Source organism: Drosophila rhopaloa, unplaced genomic scaffold (assembly GCF_018152115.1).
Source record: "Drosophila rhopaloa isolate 14029-0021.01 unplaced genomic scaffold, ASM1815211v1 contig_69, whole genome shotgun sequence".
NCBI lineage: Eukaryota > Metazoa > Arthropoda > Insecta > Diptera > Drosophilidae > Drosophila > Drosophila rhopaloa.
Genome location: NW_025335166.1, coordinates 1392665 through 1416102, shown reverse-complemented (window position 1 = coordinate 1416102; position 23438 = coordinate 1392665). Strand labels below are relative to the sequence as shown.

At 42.4% G+C, this 23438-nt stretch overlaps 5 protein-coding genes across 7 annotated transcripts; 1 reads left to right on the top strand and 4 right to left on the bottom strand.

Moving 5' to 3' along the window:
- Positions 1-856: 856 nt before the first annotated feature.
- LOC108049620 (lysosomal-associated transmembrane protein 4A) lies at positions 857-6838 on the bottom strand. Of its 2 annotated transcripts, none has more exons than XM_017130863.2 (5): positions 6706-6838; positions 6344-6521; positions 2686-2875; positions 2489-2627; positions 857-2348 (listed from the first exon to the last, which is right to left on the bottom strand). In XM_017130863.2, the coding sequence occupies exons 2-5, from the start codon at positions 6497-6499 to the stop codon at positions 1553-1555; spliced, it is 1281 nt and encodes a 426-aa protein (XP_016986352.2). In that variant the 5' UTR covers positions 6500-6521; positions 6706-6838; the 3' UTR covers positions 857-1552. The 2 variants fall into 2 exon arrangements, with proteins under 2 accessions (XP_016986352.2, XP_016986353.2); XM_017130864.2 differs by having other exon boundaries at positions 2698-2875.
- Positions 2955-4827, bottom strand: LOC108049619. Its single transcript, XM_017130862.2, has one exon. The coding sequence runs from the start codon at positions 4449-4451 to the stop codon at positions 3111-3113; it is 1341 nt and encodes a 446-aa protein (XP_016986351.2). The 5' UTR covers positions 4452-4827; the 3' UTR covers positions 2955-3110.
- Positions 6839-11034: 4196 nt separating the features above from the next.
- LOC108049618 (protein germ cell-less) lies at positions 11035-16053 on the top strand. Its single transcript, XM_017130861.2, has 4 exons — positions 11035-11243; positions 13683-13838; positions 13893-14840; positions 14909-16053. Exons 2-4 carry the CDS (start codon positions 13705-13707, stop codon positions 15534-15536), a joined length of 1710 nt encoding a protein of 569 aa, XP_016986350.1. The 5' UTR covers positions 11035-11243; positions 13683-13704; the 3' UTR covers positions 15537-16053.
- Positions 16012-16555, bottom strand: LOC108049623. Its single transcript, XM_017130866.2, has one exon. It carries the CDS (start codon positions 16523-16525, stop codon positions 16073-16075), a length of 453 nt encoding a protein of 150 aa, XP_016986355.2. The 5' UTR covers positions 16526-16555; the 3' UTR covers positions 16012-16072.
- A 16-nt stretch (positions 16556-16571) lies between these two features.
- On the bottom strand, positions 16572-22096 carry LOC108049617 (protein EFR3 homolog cmp44E). 2 transcript variants are annotated; one of them, XM_017130858.2, is made up of 8 exons: positions 21614-22096; positions 20316-20520; positions 20109-20262; positions 19804-20049; positions 19323-19453; positions 18394-19257; positions 17705-18329; positions 16572-16924 (listed from the first exon to the last, which is right to left on the bottom strand). In XM_017130858.2, the coding sequence occupies exons 1-8, from the start codon at positions 21696-21698 to the stop codon at positions 16772-16774; spliced, it is 2463 nt and encodes an 820-aa protein (XP_016986347.1). In that variant the 5' UTR covers positions 21699-22096; the 3' UTR covers positions 16572-16771. The 2 variants fall into 2 exon arrangements, with proteins under 2 accessions (XP_016986347.1, XP_016986348.1); XM_017130859.2 differs by lacking the exon at positions 21614-22096 and adding an exon at positions 20946-21087.
- Between the last annotated feature and the right edge of the window lie 1342 nt (positions 22097-23438).

The window sequence follows — 23438 nt, the reverse complement described above, 5'->3', positions numbered from 1 at the left end:
AATGAAAGCCATAATCACAGCTCAGCTCAATGAGCATTTTAATGTTTTACCAAATCCATAAATTTTACCTATATTATTATTTTTGTAAAAACAAATACATTATTTGGTATGTATAGGATGTCAGCAGGAACAAGACAGAAAGTGCCTAAGGGCACTATTACGATACATGATACAGTTTTCCGACTTTTACACAATTAAAACCGAAATTCTGAAATGGTAAAAAACTGCGACGTATATCAGTACATGTTAAAAAACAACAAAGTAATATATATTCTTTATAACCTTGCAGAGGGCATTATAATTTTAATCAGAAGTTTGTAACTCAGTGAAGGAAGCATTTACGACCCTATAAAGTATATATATATTTTTCATCATCATCACTAGACGAGTTGATATAGCCATGTCCGTCTGTGACTGTACCAATCTTTTTTATCAGCTTCAGACTTGAAACTAATGCATCCTTTTTTTTACGCGGGTACGCAGATCAAGTTTAAGGAAGGCGCTGATTGGACGTCCATATCCTATATATAAAATCGATCGGGTCAAAGTTTCTGCCACATTGGCCATATAGTTCTATTCAGTTTATCATTTTTATAACACTTTCTATACAATATGTTTTTATGTGTACAGTGATGTTGAAATTTCAGACGACTATATCCGAAAGCTGCCATTGAAACGATCGACTAAAATGAGCTAAATTTGGTTGTTATTCGTATATCTCGATATTGATCCATCCGGATCAAGTATATTTTTTATATGTTTGGAAATTTCTTCTTCCCTGCGTTACAAACTTTAGACTGAAATCAGGATGAATTAAAAATATAAAAACAGGTTGTTGAAATCAAATCAAATGACATTAAATATAAACTAATTTTTATTCGAATATCTCTGCATATTTAGTACACAGTATACATTTAGATATTGTACACACATAAAACAATACAATTGCTGGTATTAATACGCAATAGTAAAATACAATTGATAATATCATCATAATTTATGGATTATGTATGCTGTGCTATGAATTCAGTACTCGGTATTCAATATGCATAGAGTCTTACGAGATAGCTTAAAACAAAGAACATCGTTATTATGCCAGCGATACTCTCTGGTAACAACTACTTGGGCCTAGACTATCCGAAATGCTCAGGCTATTTCGGGCCAAATGAAAAACGATCTAACAGATTGTTGCAGCTACTTTCGGGTCAGATGCGGCCGAAAAGGAATTGAAGCTTTCCTCGCCAGCATCGCAAAATGTTTTTGGTTTTGCTTGCTTGTGATGTATACTAAATGAGCAGCAACTAGAGCATCTTAATTGTACGTTAAACAACAATAATGAGCGACGGCTAAAAGCAAAACTAGTTTGGGCTTCGATTCTCTAAAAACACTGATAGATACATTGAAGCAACCTTATAGATCGTGTATGTGTGCCTGGGAATGATAGCTGTTAGATGAAACCAGATCATCTGGGCAAGAAGAGGAGGTGGAGAGGGGTGGTCACCAATGATCACAACCCACTCGCCATGAGAAGCAAACTAATCCAAGCTACAACTTAGGCCTGGCTCTCGTCGCGACCGTCAAATACTTGTCCCGGGATGTTGGGCTGGCGGTGCAGCGGCGACTGCGATGGCACCTGCACCTGGGCATCGGCAACGTCGTTGTAGGGCGGAGGAGGTGGAATACCCCCAATTATATCCACGCCCGCGTCGATCACCTCTAGGTCGTCATCCTCCTCGTCGACATTGGCGCTTACAGCGGCATCGCTGCGACGCATTGGCGGCGTATTGGCGTTCACATGCATCGTGTTGTTGTTGTTCGGCTGATCATTGTTGTTATCCATGTTGTCATCCGTGTTGGAGGCGACGTTAGCTGTGGTGGCTGCCCCGAGGGCCACAAACAAGGGTGCCACTGAAGGATTGACCTCTGCCCCTTCAGCCGCAGCGTCCTCGGCCTCCTCGTAGTTGGACATGGCCACCTGGTAAGATGGCGGCGGTGCCTGCTTCAAGTACTGGGCAATCGCTTCATCGTAATTGGGCAGCAGCGTGGAGTAGGACCGCTCCTCGGCACCGAAGGTTCCGCCAACACTGTGGACTCCAGTTGGTGGCTCAAGGAACGGGAACAGGGTGCGAACGTGTTGTTGACGCAGGGTCAAGTACTTGTAGCAGCGCCAAACGATACCAATGCAGTAGGCCTTGAGAAAAACAATGCAAATAAAGACGAGAAGGACTACAACAACCAGCTCCTCTGGCGGCAGTTCCAGCAGCTTCTCGCGCCATGGTAAGCGATGCGACTCGGCAATGATGCTGTGAATGGCCTGCAGGTAGCACAGATATCCAGCAGCGGTGAGACTGTAATTAGCAAATAGATCGTTATATTAGTAAATTAAACCAGGCAGTCCCCGGATCTAAGGATTACAGAAGGTAACAGCCGAAAGTATTTTCTTTTAGTCTGTAGAGGTTTCTGTGACTCCCCCGCTTATAAAACTCACGTGGTAATGGCGAAATCAAACAACTGCAAACAAAAGAAGGGCAACAGGTGCGAAGGTTTCCCCTTGATGGTGCCGTAGATCATCATCAACGTGATGGCTATCATACAGGTGCACACCAAGCCGCCCATGTCAAAGTTCTCTGCAGGAAAAAACATCAATTAAAATCCAATGCGGAACTTGTTCTCTCCACTGCTTACGGTAACGCTTACGATAGTTGAAGGAGTGGTCGCGGTAGGCGTAGGGCGGTTCGACCTTGCTCAGCGGCGTGGGTAGTGCCGGTGCACTCAGATCCACAGTGTAGTCGTGGGTGCCACCTTCCAGCTCGTCCATCATCTCGGGATTGCGCCATATAACTGCCAGAACGCTCAATGCTAAGATGTTCAAAAACTGCAAAGAAAACGTAAGAAAAGTTTAGTGGTAACAAGTGAAATAGTATGCCATTTTTCTTAAAAGTATTTTGTTCATATAACGGCAGTATGCCTTTTTTTCCCCAAAGCTCACACCGACATTTACATATTTAAATTATTTGTTAAATTTCAGAGATCCGCAGGTTTTCAATTAAGTATCAAGATATATTTCACAATTTTTACAAATAACATCTAAGGTCAATCAAGGGGCTTAGTTATTCCAACTCTTTGGCAACGGCCTGGCAATTGAAACACACATTGCTGGCCTCCGCAATTTCTATAGAATGCCAATAGTCCCGGTTCTGATTCTGAAGATAGTTTAGGTACTCTACAAACGTTTCGTAGGTTAGTTCCAGTGTGATCTTGCAGTGCAAGCGATGGTGATGGCGACACTTCCGGTCGTAAATCCAGGTCCGCTGAATCGGTGGATGGGCGCTCGAGTTGTGCAAATGGTTCTTGAAGGCCTCGCGATCAGCTCCAAAAAAGAGTCGCGTGGTGGTGTAGGCAATGCCGTCATGAATGGCTTGGCGCACCTCTGGCTCAGTTACAATTCTCCTCACCTCCACAGCGGTGATATCGGGCTTCTGCAAACGGATGAGCAACCACGGCGGGATCAGACCGAAACGTATGCTGGATGCAACCACTGTAATGTTTCCCTGTCGTTGGGGCCATTGGTGATTAAGCCAGCGAACGGCTGCCATGAAGACCTCCAACTCCGTATTGACGCCAATATCGCTCGACATGATCAGCATGAGCAGTGGGTTAAGCTGCAGTCGCAGGAACTCTTTTGACGCAACCAGCGTCAGGAAAAACTTTGAGATGCGCACAAGTAAGTGCCGATGGTTCTGCTCTAGTTTAAGGAGCTTAGCCTCCAAATACAGCATCGCCGCAGACTCCTCCCTGAAGCCATTCTTCAGACAATACTCGCACTGGCTGGCCAGCTGCGGAATCTGCAGAAAACTGGCAGCCTGGAGAACCTCCAGTAGACCGAGGCGGGGCAGAATTGGCGTGTCCTCAATCATCCAGTCGTAGATAAGCCTAAAGGAGCGCGGCGTCACTTTCTCCTCGGGCAGATCCACGCTCAACTCATTACTGACATCACGAAACGTACGTGAAAAGCTCTGAAGCACCATTAGATGCACAGGATGCTGACTCTTTCCGATGGTGATAATCGAGTTGGGCTTGATGCGTCGCCTCACAAGATCCACGAGTTTATGGTACAAATTGGTCTTTTCCCCCAGTGATTTACTGATTTCCAGTGGCTTTAACGTACTGGCTGACGAGTAGCCCAATGAGGACAGTGTACGCTCGTTCAGGTTGTTGAAGACGCCAGCCTGGATGCCTAACACGGAGGAAGGAGTACGATTGTTGCCAGCTGGATTGTTGTACAGATGCTTTAGGCCATCGTCCCTCTCCTGTTTCCTTTCCTTCTCCTCCTCAACCGCATCGCCTGCCGCAGCTTCCTTAAATGCATAGGTGCGAGGTTTGGATGTTTCTTTGGAGTCACAGAAGCAACTAGAATTGTCTTCAGGATCTGTGCCATCTGCTTGGGGCATTGCATTCGAATCTTGCAGACGCCTTCACCAATCCGACAGCTTCCTCCGGAAGCGCTTTCATTGGAAATGAGCAATGTGGGTAAAGGTGTGTAGCCAGAAAAATGTTTCACAAGTTTGTATTAATTTGTGAAACGTCAAGAACGAAGCAAAGATTCTCAAGGATCACGAGTGTGGGGAATTCAGAGATATCTCAACATCTAAAAGTATTTCAAGTGCGTTTAGCAGGTGTGTTGGTCCGCTCATCAAGATAAGCTGTCCAAAATAGATAAGAGAGCTTCGCTTGATTTGATTTGCAACCTGTGTGCTGATAGATGACAGCTGAATTAACAATTCTCGGATTTATGGCAGCCCACATCACAATGTTGCTCCAGAAGAAGAATGTATACCGAAAACCAAGGGTAAACCTCTTGAAGTGTAAATATTTTGTCATCGTCCGTCGGGTACGTGTAGTTATTAAAAATAACTGAAAAATATGTATCTGGTTGCTGTTTGCTCATATGGCCGCTGTTGGATATCCTATTCGGTATCTAAGTATCTCATGTTGAAGGCTTTACTTTGATGACACCTCGACCTTAGATGCGGCAACTCACCATCTTTTGCCTTATTATTCATCATTTTGAAATTTAATGCGCGGTGAGCCGCAGCTTATCTGCAAACATTCGTTAATCAACAATAAGTTATCACTCTTCTTATGAGTCATCTAAATCTTCGATTTTTGGTATCGCTTTGTTTTTTTAGGCCTCTAACGCTAACCTATCTATTAAATGTAAACAAAGAAGCCCATGAGATTGCATTTAAGGCAGATAACTACCGTGATTTCCAAACCATAATCACTGAGGCAACGCATGTGACGGAGTTTCTGCTGCAAAACGTGACCCGAACCATAATTAACAGCAGGTATCAGAGCATTGGAAATGCATGATGAAAGTAGTGGGCGAATACACATGAATTGTGCACAAATAAAAATACTGTATGTTGATATTTTTTTTAAGAGAAATTGTTATCCTTTACAATTAACCAGAAACATTTATACACATTCATTTATTTTGGTTTTAACCTAAATTTAATTTATTTGTGTGTTTTTGTCCTAGCGCGACAACAACTGCAATACTGCGAACAGCATTTGTAAAAAGTAAACTTACATATATTTTTTTTTCAAAAATGTTGTGTATATTAAAGAAACTAAAGAAAGTCCAAATTAGAGAATAAAAATATATCTCCTGATTGAAAATAGGTATTAAAAAAATTTTTACATTCTATATCATTCATTTATTTTCTGGAGTATTTCGAATATTGAGATAATAAAATACAATTAACCAGTCACCCCATAATTTGCCAGAGTAAATAGTGGCTTATACTAAGCTTTTCAAAATAAATTTAAAATGATATCGTAATTTTAATTGTCCATACGTTACAGTGACCCAATTTAATGTATTATTGAATTTCTTTGGTATGTATTGTATTGTGATACAGCCCAAAACCGAATGAGTTTTTCGCAGTGTGGCAATTGCTTATGCGGAGTCAGGGGCTTGTGAAAGGTTACTTTTCGGACAATGGACGAGGGATTTGGAAACTTCCGCAGCAGCAAGAATGCGTAATGCCAAAAAAAGCCACCAGTTTATAGGCAATTTGATCAGCTGACGCAGTAGCCGACCAATCAGCCCCATTGACGTCACGGGCGGGGAAAGTGCAGAGTTGGCTCGCCTCGCAAAAGTTTGGCAGTCATTGCGCCATTGATTTTTCCCCTGCGTGACACTGAACAGGGTCAAAAGTTTTTCGCACAATCCGCCGATTGCATGCGTGGGTGTTTGAGGACACATGTGTAAGTATGGATTTGCACATGTACATATATACCTCTCAAAAGGTCAGAGGCTCTCCGGAAGTTCACTTACCAGGTGCCACAATCCGATCATCAAGGTGGCCGTGTGGACATGCAGCCCGAAGCAGCAGGTGAACTCCTTCAGGTGACGACCTCCGCCGTTGCTACTCCCGGCAGCACCATTGTTGTTGTTGCGTTGCGGACCCATTTTCAGATGGATCCTAAACATTGCACGCCCCACGAAAATGCGCCTGCGAAAAATACAGATGCGAAACGAAAGCGATAACGATAACGAGGGCAAAAAGCATTCAGTAATTGTGGGTGTTTTTATTGTCGTGTGTGTATTTGTTGTTGTGTGCCACTTTTCACGGCTGCCACTTTGACCTTTTACACCACTATTTTGGCAATTGTTCTTGTCTCACTTTGTCGGCGTACCTTCAATTTGGGGCGAATGCAACTTGCACTGGTTTTTAAGTCCGATTTCTATCTGCAGCTGCGGTGTATTATATTTTATTTAACTGCTGCGCAGCACAGAAAATTCGATTACACTATTATTTGCTTGTGTAAAAATACCGTGTGACAAGGTCACACTGAATTCCGGCATTTTGCAACACTGGTTGCGTGCATGCGGGCAAAGTTCGGGAAGATCTAAATACTTTAAGATAGCTAATATCATTTACGTTTCCATTACAAAAAACTTGCTAATGAAATTGAGATTGACAAGATTTATTTTTAAACAAGAAAAAATTAATGTCAAAAATAATAAAAAAATTGTCTCAAAAATTTAGCTTTTGCTCAGATTGTTGCTATTAAAGTATGAGGATTAGGCATACAAGAACATTTAAAAGTTTGTTGTAATTTAAAAGAGAACGATGTTTTATTGAATAGTCCATTACATTCCGTTCCCTGTGCCTATGTAGGTTGTTTGTTTTTTTTTAAGTTGTGGGACCTAACGTATAACAAAAGTGAGTATGTATCGAGTTGAAACTTTGCATACACCCTTCTTTCCTTTGCACGCAGTATATAAGTCAGAACGGCCGGGATCGGCCGACTTTATCCTATAGCCGCCATATAACTGAACGATCGGAAATGCCATAACTTTGGTATTCTTTAAAGTTAGGAAGTTGGGATTCTATATGGGTTTTATATTTGGCCAATCAATCCGACCTACCAAATTTCATAAGGATCGGCCGACTATATCCTACAGGTGCCATATAACTGAACAATTGGAAATGCCATAACTTTTGTGTTTTTAAAGTTAGGAAGTTGGGATTTTGTATGAGTATTAAGAATGAATCAAATGAATAGTTTTGGAGAATATAATTTACAGAATATTCTGCAAGGGTATATCAACTCCGGCTCCGTCCGAAGTTAGCTTTCCTTTCTTGTTTAATTTTACAGTCAATCATAAAGGCTAAGATCAGAAGTAGGTCAGGCCTGGAAGGGTTTTAAAATGATTGGAGATTTTTGTCTGGGGTTGACCATTCTGTTCTGGGGTTGACCATTCATTTGATCGCAATATAAGAGTGAAGTATATGATCAATGTTGAATTACTAGGGAATAACCTGGGCCCTACCTTCAGGAGTGCCCTCTTCCACTGTACTCCAGCTGGAGACAGAGTGAAGTCAACGTTGAGTCGAACACCTAAATTTACCAAGGTAAATGACAATGGGGTCACCCATTTACTTTAAGAAGTCCTAATTCCCAAACTGATTTGCTTGCTTTCTTCAACAGACATAATCGTGGAACGGAGCCTTCTAATCTCTCTCCAAAAATGTATTTGCCAAATTAAAAGTTAAATTTATAATTTTAAGCAGTTATATATGTCGTAGGCTTAAAAATTTGCACACTCAACAAAAGCTGTTAAAACTGTTACTGAGTATGGTTGCCATGTTGTATGTCCAAAATTGTTGGTGATAGCATGGTTGAGACTAAGTTGACAGCCTTTGCCGAGCATGGCATGAATAAAAAAGGGGATTGACATTCGAAAACGAATGGTCATTGGCAAAAGACGTGTCAAAGGAAAAATCGAGAAATCCAAATTCAAAACCCAGAAATAATTCCACTCCTATTCGCGTCCAATAATCACGGAAGAGCAGTTCCTTTGCAGCAACAAAGTAGACATTTTTAAGATGAAGAAGTTGCAGATGATGTCGCATATTTTGCACGAAAAGGGAGTTGTGTTTTTGTTAAAGTTTTATTAAGTTGTCCCGGGAGTCAGGAAGCAAGAAAGTAGCTTAATTTCGGCATTAAGTGAGTCCAAAGAGGTTTTCGCAAATCTTTTACCCTGTTATCCAAATTGGAGTAACTTGGACACAGAAGAAATTGCATTATCACTTTTTCTGGGCTTGTTGGGAACACTCATGATTATTTACAGGTTGAGTTGCAAGTATTTCCATGGAGAAAATACGTAATCATTCTTCGGTCAGGACACGACGTGAACCGGCGAAAGGTGTCATCCAAACAGTGGAAGCTTGAACAATAAATGGTGGGCTGTTGCAATAAGAAATATAGGAAGATATCTTAAAACAAGATTATTTCCCCCAGAAAGCTTTACAATATATTTCAGAAAGCTTTACAGATGATACCAAAAATGTGAAGCGCCTAGATGTGTGCAATGTTAAGCCTTAAGGAATCCTGTACCAACTTGGTGAGCCCCTTTTCATTTATTTTTGACTCGGGAGCCTATTGCTGAAGCATGACAGTGATAGCTAATGCGTAGATTATAGAGATATTAGCGTAAATTCAGTCGCAGACAACCATCATTCGCCCCTATCAGCTGAACAGATCATTACACTTAGAGGAGTCAAATTCATTTGAAGTTTAGACATTGCAAGTGGTTTTAAATAAATTCCGATTTCAATTCGGCAATGTAAGTTTTTGTCGATGCCATTTGGTTGTAAAAATGAGACCTCCGTCTTTCAGCAAAGGATTAATCGTGCTTTAGGGGTCATCTCATAGATTTGCTATATAAAAGATTGAAATTGTTCTGAAAACTTTGTCGAAAGCATTTGTCTTTCAACATTAAAAAAATGTTCTTTGTTCTAGATGGTGAAATAAAACCAAGTACAACTAAAATGAAAGCATAAGTAAAGTTTCCCTCTCCTTAATCTGTTACTCAGGTTCGACAATCTATTGGATAAGAATATAAATATTAAAATTTTCGTCAATTTATTTTGCGGTTGTCAGAAAAATAAACGCAAACTTCTCACTGGTATTAATATAGGTGTTAAATAAATTGGGTAAAACGACTTGAAGGAGTATATCATAGTTTTCACTCACCAAAACAATAAAATATTCCTTTTGTTTTTTTTTTTACGCTTTGAAACCTTATTCCATCAGGACGCTATCCTGATCAAGAATATATATACTTTATAGGGTCGGAGATGTCTCCTTCACTGCGTTGCACACTTCTGACCAAAATTATACTACCCTCTGCAAGGGAATAACAAACATAGAAAGAAATGCTTCATAACTATGATAGACTGGGTTAAGGAAAATAAGAGAAAACATTCTCAACAATATGGTTTGGGATCCCAAGTGATTTTGAAAGTTCTCGATGGAGATAGATATTTGGTATAATCAAAGAGCAAGCGACCGTTTAAAAATGCAGACGAGCTCTTGAGATATTTTTTTTGCAGAATTGGAGAATTATTCTCCAAGTGAACTGTGTGTGTCAAAAATTAATTCGGTAAACATTGCTACTTTCAACAAAAATTTGTTAAAACTGTAAATTTAAATTGTTTGTTGGAGAATCAATTGGTAGAAGATTCTTTGTGTGACAATGTTGAAAACATTGGTCAAGAGTTTGAGCTCAAGTACTCGATCAAAACGTGCTGAGGCGGGTGATGAAAAAAGCCAGAATGGATCGGATTAATTACAGCTCAGCAAAATTAATTAAGGTGAGCTCTTCAGATGTTCGAGTTTGCCGGAAAAGCACTGAGCAGCTTTGTTGGGCAGTTTGGCCAAAAAATTGTATCCGGTCAGACTGTCATCTCAAAAAATATGCAGACATGCTAAAAGAAAAATTGAAATAACGTACAAAACCAAGACCGGGACTTGTGTCATCATGACAACTAACATGTATGCCTTTAAATATACCTAACCTATAAATATATTCTAGATAAGCATCACCAGGAGAGTCGATCGGCCATGTCCGTCTATCCGTTTCTACGCAAACTAGTCTCTCAGTTTTTAAAAAATCTGGACGAATTTATTAAAGTCGGACGACTAGGTACCATAGGAACGAAACAAAATTTAATTGCAAAACCGGAATCTCTCTCTTGTTTTAAAACATATACATATAAATATCAAAATATAGTCCATTGGCAGCTGTTTGTTTGTTTCCTTTTTTAAGTATAATTATAGTTGATTTACCGTCAACCTAGTATATACCCGGTATCTATGTATGTGCTAGGAATCTACATTTTTTTTTAGTAAACATAACTATTTCATCCTCATTATCATTTTCCTTGGATTGGGCAATTGTAAAAATTTTAAAAATGGCGTTTTTTCATTGCTGTTAAATAAATAAAATACGAGCTTATAATAAAAGCACCGGGATTACCTCAAACATCCTGTTGAAATAATGTAGAACCAATAATTAATGGAAGATTAATTATTTTTTAGATCGAAACTTAAAAATATATTTTTTCTAATTTTAAATTGGCGGGAAATGTGACCGCGTATCCAAAAACGCACTAGCGCATGTCATTCAAAATCAATTATCGATAACCGCAATGAGGAGGTAGTCATCGAAGTTTGTCCACCTCAAATTTATTTTGAGAGCAAACTGCAGCAAAACAGAGATAAATTTGCTAGCGAACGGGATTGAAATGATATAAATCGCACGCTTACTCACAAACGCGTAGAACTTTAGTCGGTGTTTATTTTATTTTTTTGTTACAAAGTTGGTGAACGTAAAGTGCAATTGCAGTTATATAAAACTGCAGAACTGTAACTGCATATTTACAGTAAGTTTCGTTTATCAGTTCCCCTTTGTGTACCTTGCTTCCATTTCCTTCAGTTTTGCGTCGTTCGCCAGCGCTCTCTCTCCCTCTCTACTTCGTTTTCCATCCCACCCCCTCTTTGCTTTTCCCAACTACGTCACCCACCGAATTCACTTTTGTTTGCTATTTATAGCTGCAGATTAACTGCACTCCGCAGCCTGAAAAATGGGGATAAAAAAAGAGTGAACAAGTTAGTGATTTGGTGGCTTGTTGTTCATATCTCTTAACGTTATCAGAGCAAGCCAACAGGCAGTCATAAATAGTGCGAATAAACATGCGTTTTGCAATGTCGATCAGCTGATTTCCGATCCTTAATTTAGTGATCGATTTGCCTTATCTACAGGTTAACAAAACAAGTTTCCAATTCAGTTACTACATACATCTCACATTTCTGGCGATTACCACTTTCCAGCTGCGGTGGCTCTGTCGTCTGAAGCGACCGGAATTCCCTACCAAATTTCGTACGCGAGTTCGAGTCCCCGCCCATGCTTGTTGGCTTCTTTCGACGATCACCCACGTTATTTAGCCGTTAACTCCTTGGGCAACATTAATTTTTTTTTAATTTTAAACTTATAAAAGTTGTACTTTAAATGCGAATACTTTTATTATCTTTTAAATATATTTACAGTGGAAATTCCATGAATATAAATAATCAAACTTTTTTAAAACTTCACATGCATAGTTAACCTTCTGTACCGACGACAAGAACGAGTTACTTTGGTGAAATTGAAATGTGTTTTACAATTAATAACACGTGTAGTGATAGTTTGGCCAAAAGTTCTTGCTTAACACCCAAAAATATGACTTTAATTATATTTTCACAAAAAATATAAACACCATTATTTTCCATGCCGTCTGTATTAAGACGATTAAATACTTAAAATATTGGGTTCTATTATCGATATATAAATTTGTATATCCACACGACTTGATGAAAATCAAGTTAGTTACTTGGATGTCAGCCTGTATTCGGTGGTTTTCTGTCCCACCCCCTTTTGTTTGTTCCTCTTCGTACCCCCAATTCTCTCAGCTCTCCGGCTTCAACTGGTGACGTAATTTGAAGCGATGCAGTCGTCTTGTTTTGGTCTTATAAGAAATACACGCAAACAAAACCGGTTTTCAATAGTTTACTTTTGTTTTCGGAACTGCGCCACACCAAAACAAACCCGCCATCTGCTGACGGACCCCAAACCCACCACCTTTCCCCAAGCTGGACTCTGCAATCATTATTTTAAGATGGGTCTGAATAGATAATCAGTGGCCGGGTATTATCGAACCTATGTAGCTCTCTGGCCGTCCATATCAATGCGATCCAATGCGAGGTGACGAAAGCGTGCGCTTGCTTGTTTATGGCCAGCAGCAACTATAACTTCCGTCGCGGCCTTGACATGGTTACAACACTTACAACGCTCCAGCAATTGGCCGCATAAACAAAGCATAAAAACGCACATGGAACCGAGCTCGTTTGATCTCATTCTAATTATAGAGCCCCTTTTTGACTTTGCCCGAAAATGGTAGCGGCTACAAAACGGTTCAGGTCACATTGAACTTTTTTATACTCTTGCAGAGGTTTTTATAATTTCAGCCAAAAGTTTTTTTTTTAGAAAATTTCATTTTGTTTCATCCTATCTCTTTATGATTTGATAAAGAACTTCTGTCACTTCTATTAAATCTCATAATAGACGTTATTTCATAGGTTCGGTAATTGATTTCATTTGATGTTTAATTATTTTCGGAATTTTGTGTAGTGCACGGAATATTAAGTGTAACTTGTAATATATCAATATATTAACACCGATTGAACTTCTTTAATTCTAAGATTAATTTTCCTGTTTACCTGATTACAAATTTTAGCATGTAATCTATCGCCGAATCGACGAATTCATGACTACTTATTATCCTGAAAAATTATGATCTATCATGGCATCTTAAAGTATGAGTACTGCTATATACAAAAAGCCATTACTGAAATCTTATTTATATAATTTATTTGGGCATTTAAGTCTAGTAATTGCTTAGTAAGACATTAAATATTTATCATTTACAATTGAGAAATGCTTTTCAAGTTTTCCGACTCCCTTTGGGGGATTTGATTACAACTAAAGTATCACGCCTCAGCTTTGTGATGTGATGACATCACCACCATTGATGAATGGATGCGCTTTTCATTGGGCTTAGGGCCTGAAATGTCACCCACACGAATGTTCGCCCACCCGGGAACAGTGTTTCCTCACCGTTTCAGTGGCTGGCGTTACAATTTGGCGGAACGAAAGTGGGTCAACTGGTTCCATTTGGGGGCGCTATCAACACGCAACCTGTTAGATCGATAAAGAGGCCGGTGCCTTAGTTGTTGACCCAAATCTCTTACGAAAAACTCTAAATAAACAATTGTGTTTGTTTCAGAGGGGGACTCCTTTGCTGAGCCATGGGTCAGATCATGGGCTCCATGCATACGAATGTGGCGGAGGTGTTTGGAAACCGGCGGAAACGGAAACGCAGCACGGACTCCATGTTGAGCAAGGACGACCAATCCCAGATGGACACCACACAGCCCAAAAAGTTAGTGGTTTCAGAATGGTATCAAACAATATATAATATTTCCTCCTTCCCCAGGAAGAAGCTTCTTACTACCACACAGTACATATACAAGGCTCTGTTTAAGGAGGAGAAGAACTCTGATGTGGCCGTAATGGCTTTGGACAAAGTCTGGCACCTGCACAAAGTCTACCTGAGCCAGAGTCCCTACTTCTACACCATGTTCAATGGAACTTGGCGGGAGGCGCAGCAGAATTTCATTCAGATCGCGATCCTCGATGACCGGATCACCGTGGCCAGTCTGGATGCTGTATTTGGATCTATGTACTCCGACGAAATCGAGATTGAGTCGGCCGATGTCATATCGGTCTTAGCCACGGCTACGCTGTTCCACTTGGACGGAATCATCGACAAGTGTGCCGAGGTGATGGTCGACAACATCAGTCCGGAGACAGCTATCCAGTACTATGAAGCAGCCTGCCAGTACGGTGTAGTTGGAGTAAAGAAGTCTACCTTCCAATGGTTCCAGATCAACCTGCTAAGCATCTATAGCAAGCAGCCGAACCTGCTGAGGCACATCTCAATCGAGCTAATGAGTGCCCTCACCGCTAGCCCAGATTTGTACGTAATGCAGACGGAGTTCTCACTGTACACACTGCTGCGCACCTGGATGTTCCTGCGCCTGCATCCCGACTACGATCCAGAGGACCCGATACAGCGGGCTGAGGCGGTTAAAACACAAGAGCGACTTGTCAATGCCGGCGTGGAAACGCACACGCCCAGCGGAGATGTCGTCCAGTGGGCGTACTTTACCAGTCGCATGGAGGAGCGTTCGTTCCTGGCCACGCCCGAGGGGCAGCCGTATGTAAGGGTCTTCCAGAAGCTGCGAACACAGTACCTGACCAACCACTACATGGATCTGAAGATTATCTACAATGACAACATCATACCCAAGGAGTGGCTTTATCGGCACATCCACAACCACTGGGATGCACTACTGCGGATCGATCACGGGCAGGAGGACTGGTAACTCTATTACGGTATTTAAGCAGTAATACGCAATAATAATAATTTTGTTTTGTTTGCATCCACAGCAGTCCCCAGCAGCTCGACAATGAGCAGTTCTTTGAGAGCTGCATGCGCTGTGGACGCATGTTGCTCGAGCCTGGCTACCAAAAGTGGCGCTGGACGGGCTTTAACTACGGAATGGATCTCATCCTGATTATGGACTCGCGCAGACTGAACATTCGTCGCCACCACCGGCACGAGCACGAGCGAGTGCTCAGCCTGCAGACGAAGCGCAAGTTCATGGTCCGCACCACGGTGACCTCGATAAACGCCCAGCGCCAGGCAGTGTTCACCCAGACGTCCGAGATCTGCTCCCTTAGCCTTGAGAAGAACGAGGAGGTACCGCTGATGGTCCTTGATCCAAAGCTGGTTCATCCCCTGCTTATCTCCATCAATATGCTGGTGGTGATGCCGCCTAATCAGAGTTTCAAGGAGATTGTTCCGCTCAGCGAGGAGCCGACGACGTCGCTGTCCATACCCATTTCGGAAATCGGAGCGGACTGCGAGCGACCACTGACTCCGTCCAGTGCCGACGACTCGGCGGTCTTTATTGGCGACTCGGAGCCCTCGACACCATCCTCGCCAGCTCCACGGGCAAGGATCACTTGGTCGGCCAGCGAAACGGACGACGTCTACGGCCAAATGACGTGTTGAGCACGAACCTCAAAGCAGTCCACCAACACCAGTACCAGTACCACCATTTTCTGTTCATTTACCCGCAGAGGCCGGGACTCGTTATAGTTGTAATTGTAAATTCGTTTTTCGCCATCGTGATCAGCTACGGCTAATCGATCTGATCTAAACGTTTGTACATTGAACATTAGCATATCGGCGATCGTTTTGGTATGCGCAGATCTATATTTTTGTATATCGTTTACATCATTAGTATCTTGTAATAGCGCTTAACGTCATCTACTTGTTTAGAGTAGACGCACGCTCTCGTGCCCTCGCACAATTTAGATGTTTCATATAGTTGTAAATTCGAAGTTTTAAGATTGATTGTTATGTTTAAGTAAAAAGAAACGCTGTAAAGAAATTATGATTTAGCGTCTTCGAATCCTTCTAGTTCAACGCATGTAATAACTTTCTCTAACACATTTTTTACTCGCTTCAGTACGCACAGTAACAATTACCTTGAGCGATCATTTATTAAAGATTGCAATTAATTCTACTCTCCCTTGTTTTTATTGTTATCCACGGTCTAGAAGATCATTCAGCACGCATTGCTCCCAGGTCTTGATGCCGTTTATCAGCATCCACTGCGCCGTGCCCTGACATTCCAGCTCAACAGCAGATTCCCGCAGCTTCGCAAGCAGCCAGTTGACCTTCTTGCTCCGCGATCGAAACGTGTAGCTGAACATGCGGGCGGCTGCGATAAAGGGCTCCTTCTCCGCCAGAGTCATGCACTTCCACACCCTGCTGCCCATTAGAGTTACCTGGCCCGGGGGTAAGTGGCAAAGCCTATCCTTGTAGCACTTCCGGAAGTGGGCCAGAAACCGAAAGAAGGGATTGCGCCCAGTGCCATCGCCTCGAAAGGCGAATCTGTCGCCACTCTTTATCGAATGTTTACTGATCGACGTCGCCTTGGAGACAAGGCAGCAACATGCCGTCTTTCCCGTACACATTTTTTCAGCACGTCCCATTTTGGGAAAGAATTTTGATTATATCTGATTAAAAAACTCTGAAAGATACTTGTTTACATATGATTTTATTTGTATAACAATTAATTCAAAGTACATATCCCCAGATAGTTTAACAATTTAATTGTTTGCATTTAACAACGGAAAATTTAATTAATTTAACTAGATCCTTACAGACACCAAACAAATTCGCATTCGAATTGAGTATAGAATATTCGGCGGAAAGTTTTCCGGATCGAGGAATACAGTTTAGTAGTAAAAAAGTTCGGGAAAGTTTGTTTCGTAGATGGGCTTCTCGTTGCTAGCTTGCAAGCTAGCGGCCTTAGTGTCGCTCTGGGTGATTTGACGCTCCACGGCCAGTGAGTTAAATAGCTCGTTCAGGCGGTTCTGGATAAGATCGTGCTGGAAATAGAAGAAAAGCACGATATTAACATCTTTACTATAGTTAAATCAACATAAATTTCTTTCTTTCTTGTTGAGTTGGTGAGTATCTGTATTTTGAATTTAGCCTGTAAAATAATTAATCTGAAAAAAATTGTTTTCTTATACTACAAAAACTTGAGAATCATTATCACTCTCGAGATCAAAAAAACAAATATATTATATATATTTTTGCCCAAGTGGAAGGCGAAATGGCATCTACAAAATTAAACTGAGTCATCCACACCAGGATGGACTATTACTCAAAGCGCTTTGACTGAAGTGTTAATTTTACTCGCAACTTGCAGGACTACAAGGATGGGTTCGGCGATGTTAAGAAGATTCACTTGATGACCCAAACACAACCTTACGAACTTTTCATACAGCTTCGCGATGTTAATGGAATTTTTAAGTACGTTCATTACGCTTAAAGGAAATAGTATTAATAGTCGGTGTACCTCTGGTGCATTGAGGTATACATATTATATAATATAAAAGCCACCGATTAACACTTAAATTAGAGTGTGCTTAATGGAAATTACTATAAAAATGGACAAGTGCCAGAAGGTCAGAGCTACGGAAATTATTCATTTGTGAATCGCCAAGAATCGCTGTCCTTCGTTCAAATGATGATAAAGTCTTATTCATAATCATACGATTTTATAAGTTTTTATTGAAATAAACGGATTTCATCCCGGGGCTTAATATTTTATATTTTAAAACCTTCTCAAAATTTCCAGACTTTTGGAGCACACTACGTACCTTTGGTTCTGTGCGTCTTATCAGATCATCGAACTCGCCTTCGCGGAAGGTGCGAACGATCTGCATCTGGCGCTCACGCTGCTCCCGCTTGACAGTCTCCGTCGGCTCGGCAAGAGCCCGCTTCATGGCATCAAAATTGAACTCTGGCGCCAGCAGCTTCTTGCATACGCCCGGAGAACTGCTCACGCTGTCTCCATCGCCGTTGTAGACGGTAAGATCCGCCGAGCTGTTACGCTGCGTCAGTTGGTTGCTTACTGACTCCACCCAAGAGTGGCGGTGTCCGGGATGATCGGTCTGGTTAAGCGCATATGGAGCGCCCGTGTTCAAGCGCTGCGCATCCATGCCCGCGTTTTGCAGGCATTCACCCAGGGCCAACTTGTCAATAGCAAGATGCGGCAGCGAAAGATTTAAGATCTTCCCTGACATCTTTTTGGGCTCCAACAGCGGAGGTAAATAGTGGGTGGCCTCCTCGCGCCGTGCCTCGACGATCTTTTGGGCGTACTCCAGTAGGTTGTTGATGCCGCTCACCCGCGAGATGAGCACCAACAGGCCAATGGAGATGGCGTGCAGGCTGCACCTATGCACGGTTCCCAAGGTGTCCACGGTGTTGGCCACCTGCTGAATGCTACGGGAGGTAAAACGATTATGGATTAGTCAAATTATAGTAAGCACCGTAAATGCAACCTTACCCAAGAATAAACAAAAGAAACTCCTGCACGGTCTCATTGCACGACATCTCGACGATGAGCAGTGCGGCGGTGTTGAAGCTGGAGGACAGGGCGTCAACCCGATCAGATAGCGCCATGGAATCGATCAGCGCCTGCATGATGTTGGCGCCGTACTTGTGCGTGAAAATGATGTCAGAACGCGAGGGCGGCTCCTGGGAGAGCGCGGGATATGGCTTCACGCTGACGCTGCTAAGCACCTGCTCGTTCTGGTGGCGGTCGAGTAGAGCCTGCAAGATTTGCATCACAACCATGCGTGTGGGATCGTGTGGAGCGCGTGCCATCTTGAGCAGCGGCTGCAGGAAGGAGGCTGGAAAGGCCTTCTCAAAGGAGACGGTACTGTACTGGGTGCCCACCTTAAGCAGGGACTTGAGCAGTATGTTCTGCAGCATCTGATCCCCCTTGCTCTTTTTGGACAGATCCGGCACAGTGTTCATGATGAACAGCATGATCTCAATCTTTTGATAGTCGGGATGATGGTTGGCAAACTCGCCCAGAGCGTTAATCAGCGCCTCTTGGTACTGCGACTCCTCGGGTGTGATTTCGCTGGTTGTGCTCACGCTGGTCCGTAAGTGGGTCAGCAAATTGTTGATAATGTCTAGGGCCGAAGGCCCAACACTCTCTCCTGCTGCTATGGCGATGATCTTCGACAGAACTACGGCCAGCGAGGTGCGCGTCTTGGGCGAGGACTTAAAATTGTTGTCCAGATGCTGCATCAGAGTTTCCACCACGGTGTAAGAATACTGCGGCTGTATGGAGATCATAACGATGCGGAACGTGTGAATCGCAAAGGTGTTAGGCACCCACAGCTCATGTCTATCCAAGTGACTGTAAATAAGAAAGGTAACCCCTGATTACCAACGGATAACTATGTTTCCGGGTACACCACTTACGTCAGCAGCGGCTTAAGTACGCTGCGAATGTGTCCGAAGGAGGCGCGACCCACCAGCTCCCGGAGCACCTCTTCGGCCAACGCCGGCGGTGTCACATTCGTAGCGTCCTCCACGGGCGTAAGATCCCCGGACTGCAGCAAAAGAAAATACATTAGTATCGTATTCTATAAAGACGGTCTAAGTGGCTAATCAGCGTTCACTATGTAATATGCTTATGTAATGGAACAATTCGATTCGATTATTACCGCCAGTAAATTTTTCTTCACGAACATAACGTTTACACAAAACTGTTTGGTTGTTGTTGTGTGTTGGTTGTGTTGTGGTTGTTTGGGTTTGGTTTGCATTAACAAAATACACGAAAACGAAATGCAAAATACATAAAAATTAGTACAATAATTGGCCAATGGGACAGACAACTGGAATGGATGGCTGCATCCATCTCCGAACGGCTGTACAGGGCACAAAACACCAAAGCACCCACCTGCATGTTGAACAGCAGCGAGGGTACAATCTTCTCCATATGCTCCGCCGCCCAGATGTTTTCCACCAGATCGTCGGACACTGTTTTTCGAATAACGCCCTGCAAGCCCTTGATTCCCGCCAGACGCAGACTGTCCCGCATGCTAGCCGCATCGCTGTGGCACATCGAGGAGAACTTCGATATGAAGAAGTCGTAGCGTCTATGGTAGGATGGTGTGTCCTCGTTGATGTTGGCAAACTTCACAAACTAAAAGTAAAGGTTCAGGATTAGAGCCTAGTTTGGGGTGATTTAAGGCAGGATTTTACCGAATTTGTGGCCATTATCTTGAGGTTGGGGTTTGAGTCCTCCAGCAGCTTCTGAACCATGCGCAGGAAGGATTCCACAAACAGATTGAGCGTGGTCTGGGCATGACAGGCCTGCAGCAGCAAGTCCATGGCCTCCATGGCGATCTCGGCCAGCCTATGTGATTACCCAAATTAGATGATTCCCTAGACAGTTGTACACCCACTTACTTGTAGCGCTTCCTGTTAATGTCCTTGGTGGCCTTCTGGTACAGGTACTCGCCAATTCGGTCCAGCTTGTCCGGTGAGCTCAGTGAGTAGAAAGTCAGCTTCTCCATGTTGGACTTGACCAGTCCGTCCTCCGGGTTCACCGGGAAGATGTTGTCCACAAGGCGCTTGTAGCGCGGCCTGAGCGCCGAGCAGCATCCGCAGCAGCCTAAAAGAGCGCAAGGAAAGGCACAGCGGTTAGAGGGATTGGGCAGGCAGACGTGGATGCAGCGGTAGGTGAACATGGCGCCACCGCTCCGCTGGTAAGAGTGATGGTGGTGGTTGTGGTGTGAAAACCGAGTCGGATCGACTGGGTGCGACCACCATTTTCCGCTTAATCTTATCGCGATAATTGCTCTAGTGGACTACAGTTTCGCTGTTTGAGTGATTGGACGGCTCATCGCTGGTTGGGTGATGGCTTCCGCCACCCGTCCCGCCCATCCGGCCCCTTAGAACGACACCCAACTCCGGGTCAGTCAATCGATTTGTCGGTGTCGTCATTGCTGGCAATTCGCATTGACTGGTGGCGAGGTCATCTGGTTGAATGGCCCGTGGCACGCTAAGCGAATACCACCTGTGCCGCCGACCGCTTACCAGGCATTTTGGCGTCTTGGGGTCTTTATCGCGGCATTAGATAATAAAACGCTGCGATAAAAGAGCGCAGGCAATCACTTTTCCTTTGTTTTCCTTTTGTAGGTGAGACACTCTTGGCTAACTTATCGATAGGAACGCAGTGTGACCGTGCGAGGAGAGCTTGCAAATAATGCTTAGCATCGAAATGTAAAAACACTGTCGTACTGTAAAATAAATACTTCTTCTGGGAATCATGAATAATGCCCACTGTGCATTTTTAAATGATTGGGATCTTTGTGTGTTTTTATATTTCCAAGATCAAATTTATATTTAATATTTCTATGTTGTGATAACTAGTTACTTAACTTATAAATTACAAGTAAATATTGTTATCGATTTCAAATAAAAAAGAGAACGGAAGCCAGCATTGACAAGTCGAAGTTTTAATAAAAATCAGAAGCCTTACCAGGTAATAAACTAAAATTCTAATTGTATACTAATTATATTATTAAGTAAAATATCATTTTTTAAGATATTACTTAAACAAAAATATCAAAAGACGAATCAACATTTTATTTTTGCAGTGAATCCTTTTCATTTTTTAAAAGTAGAATATATTTGTGTAATTAAAACTATTTCAACAGGCTTCGTAAAAAGTATTAAGCCAAGAAATAGGCTTGTTTACTCACAGCTCGGATCCGTGCATCTCTGCACGAAGCTGTCGAAGAACTCCGGCAGTTCCGGTGGCTCAAAGCAGCAGCGAATAAGGGCCATTTTAGGATGCGTGTGTCAGCGAATATAGATCCCCCTCCGCACCAGGACGCTGACCATGAACTTTGGACGAAAAAAGCGCGAAACTTTGTTGCCCCGCACAGGTTGTTGTTGCTTCAGGTCAGCTGGTAGCGCGACTAACGGGACGAAAGCTCGGATTCACTTGCCACGGAGCTTTTTATGGCCATTGTGACCAGCTTATATCACAGGGGGCTTCACTTTTTGGCCTGGCCAAATGATGCCATTCGCACATTTTTGGTTTGACATTTGGTAATGAATACCAATGCGACGGTAAATCGCTATTGTCCTACGTTCACTACTTATACTGCTTAAAACGACAGCCGTCCTAGCAATTAAAATATATTAATAAAGCCTATAAACACGTGTTAAATAAAACGCAAACCGCACTCAGAGAGAACAAGAAACAGAATGGAAAATGTGTTGCGGGAAATGTGTTTTTCGCAAGCTCCGCGCACTTTTCGGGTTTCCTCCACAAAGCTCCCCTGAGGCTTAAAACAAAGCTCAGGGGAGACGTCGAGCTTTTCGCATCCCGCTTTTCATTCATAAAATGTGTTTTAATGGGGCGTCCAAAAATTCTCTAACCCTCGCTATGTTTACCGTTATGCGGCGTACAATTAAACACTCGAAGGCGGAATGCAAAACGAACACTTGACTATTTTGGAAAGTGCACTGAACGAAATCTGCATTTTTTGAGATTCCATTTTATATTGAAAGAAGATGTGTAATTAAATCTTTTTAGTAATATTTGTGTCTCTCAATGAGTTTATAAAAATTATGTTTGTAAAAAGGATATCCATCATTTAATATACATAATATTGAGTTATATACGACTGTTTTTTTCTTTGTGTAAAGCCAAAGAGTGCTTCACACGCCAGTACCGTGGGTTGACAACTTTATTAAACCAAAATGGGTTCCTTTGATATGGAAGAGGGGTACGGATTGAAAGGGTGGAGTGGACGTGCTTTATAGTTTCTTGACCGACGATGACGATCGATGATTTATTTGTATGTGCTGCTTATTTCTCTGACTTTTTGATTAATTACTGTGATATTCAAATATTCAAGTGTGTGGCTATAAACGCGCAAATGTATGAAAATGTGAATACAGAGGGGCTTCAAAAAGTAGAAACAGCTGTCACATAAAGTGAATAAGTATGTAGTGTTTTTAAGTATCAAGTGTTTTAAAGTAAAAGATGTTAACTTCTTTCTAAAAGTTAAATGCAATTAAGCGAAATGATCGTTGAATTTCTCTCAAAGTTATATTTTAACCAAAATAACTGAAAGTTGAAGCATTCAACTCGGTTCTGAAATATTCAGACGTTTACGGCTTGATCCCATAACTGTCTGACAAAAAAATAGACATTGGAAAAATCGAGAAACAGAAGTGGTACTGTAGGAGATGTTCTAGCGCTAAGTTTTGAGCATATTTTACGCTTTGTTTACCTTTGTGGCCTGGGATTAGCGCCCTGCTCGATCGTATCTAGAAGATGAATTAATTAGTGCTCGGCTTTAATGACTAGTGATTGATGAGTGGGAGTGGACCGGGTGGCGGCGGAGGGGAGTGTAGAGGGCGGAGGAGCACCTGGCAAAGGGTCACCGAACAGAAGCCAGTGGAAACTGGTTGACAGACGGAACAGGCAGGAACATCATTTTCATATTGGCCTGCGCGTAGGAAAACATCCAAAGAATGTTTGGGCGATCTGGTTTCACTTGTTTTCGAGTG

Coding starts and splice junctions, on each gene's coding strand:
- LOC108049618 (XM_017130861.2), top strand. CDS start 13,705: ATGGGTCAGATCATGGGCTCCATGCATACGAATGTGGCGGAGGTGTTT. Junction 13,839..13,892: donor GACACCACACAGCCCAAAAA/GTTAGTGGTTTC, acceptor CTCCTTCCCCAG/GAAGAAGCTTCTTACTACCA. Junction 14,841..14,908: donor GATCACGGGCAGGAGGACTG/GTAACTCTATTA, acceptor TTGCATCCACAG/CAGTCCCCAGCAGCTCGACA.
- LOC108049619 (XM_017130862.2), bottom strand. CDS start 4,451: ATGCCCCAAGCAGATGGCACAGATCCTGAAGACAATTCTAGTTGCTTC.
- LOC108049620 (XM_017130863.2), bottom strand. CDS start 6,499: ATGTTTAGGATCCATCTGAAAATGGGTCCGCAACGCAACAACAACAAT. Junction 2,876..6,343: donor TGATCGGATTGTGGCACCTG/GTAAGTGAACTT, acceptor TTTTCTTTGCAG/TTTTTGAACATCTTAGCATT. Junction 2,628..2,685: donor CAACTATCGTAAGCGTTACC/GTAAGCAGTGGA, acceptor TTTTTCCTGCAG/AGAACTTTGACATGGGCGGC.
- LOC108049623 (XM_017130866.2), bottom strand. CDS start 16,525: ATGGGACGTGCTGAAAAAATGTGTACGGGAAAGACGGCATGTTGCTGC.
- LOC108049617 (XM_017130858.2), bottom strand. CDS start 21,698: ATGGCCCTTATTCGCTGCTGCTTTGAGCCACCGGAACTGCCGGAGTTC. Junction 20,521..21,613: donor GAGATGCACGGATCCGAGCT/GTGAGTAAACAA, acceptor GCGCTCTTTTAG/GCTGCTGCGGATGCTGCTCG. Junction 19,258..19,322: donor GTACTTAAGCCGCTGCTGAC/GTAAGTGGTGTA, acceptor TCTTATTTACAG/TCACTTGGATAGACATGAGC.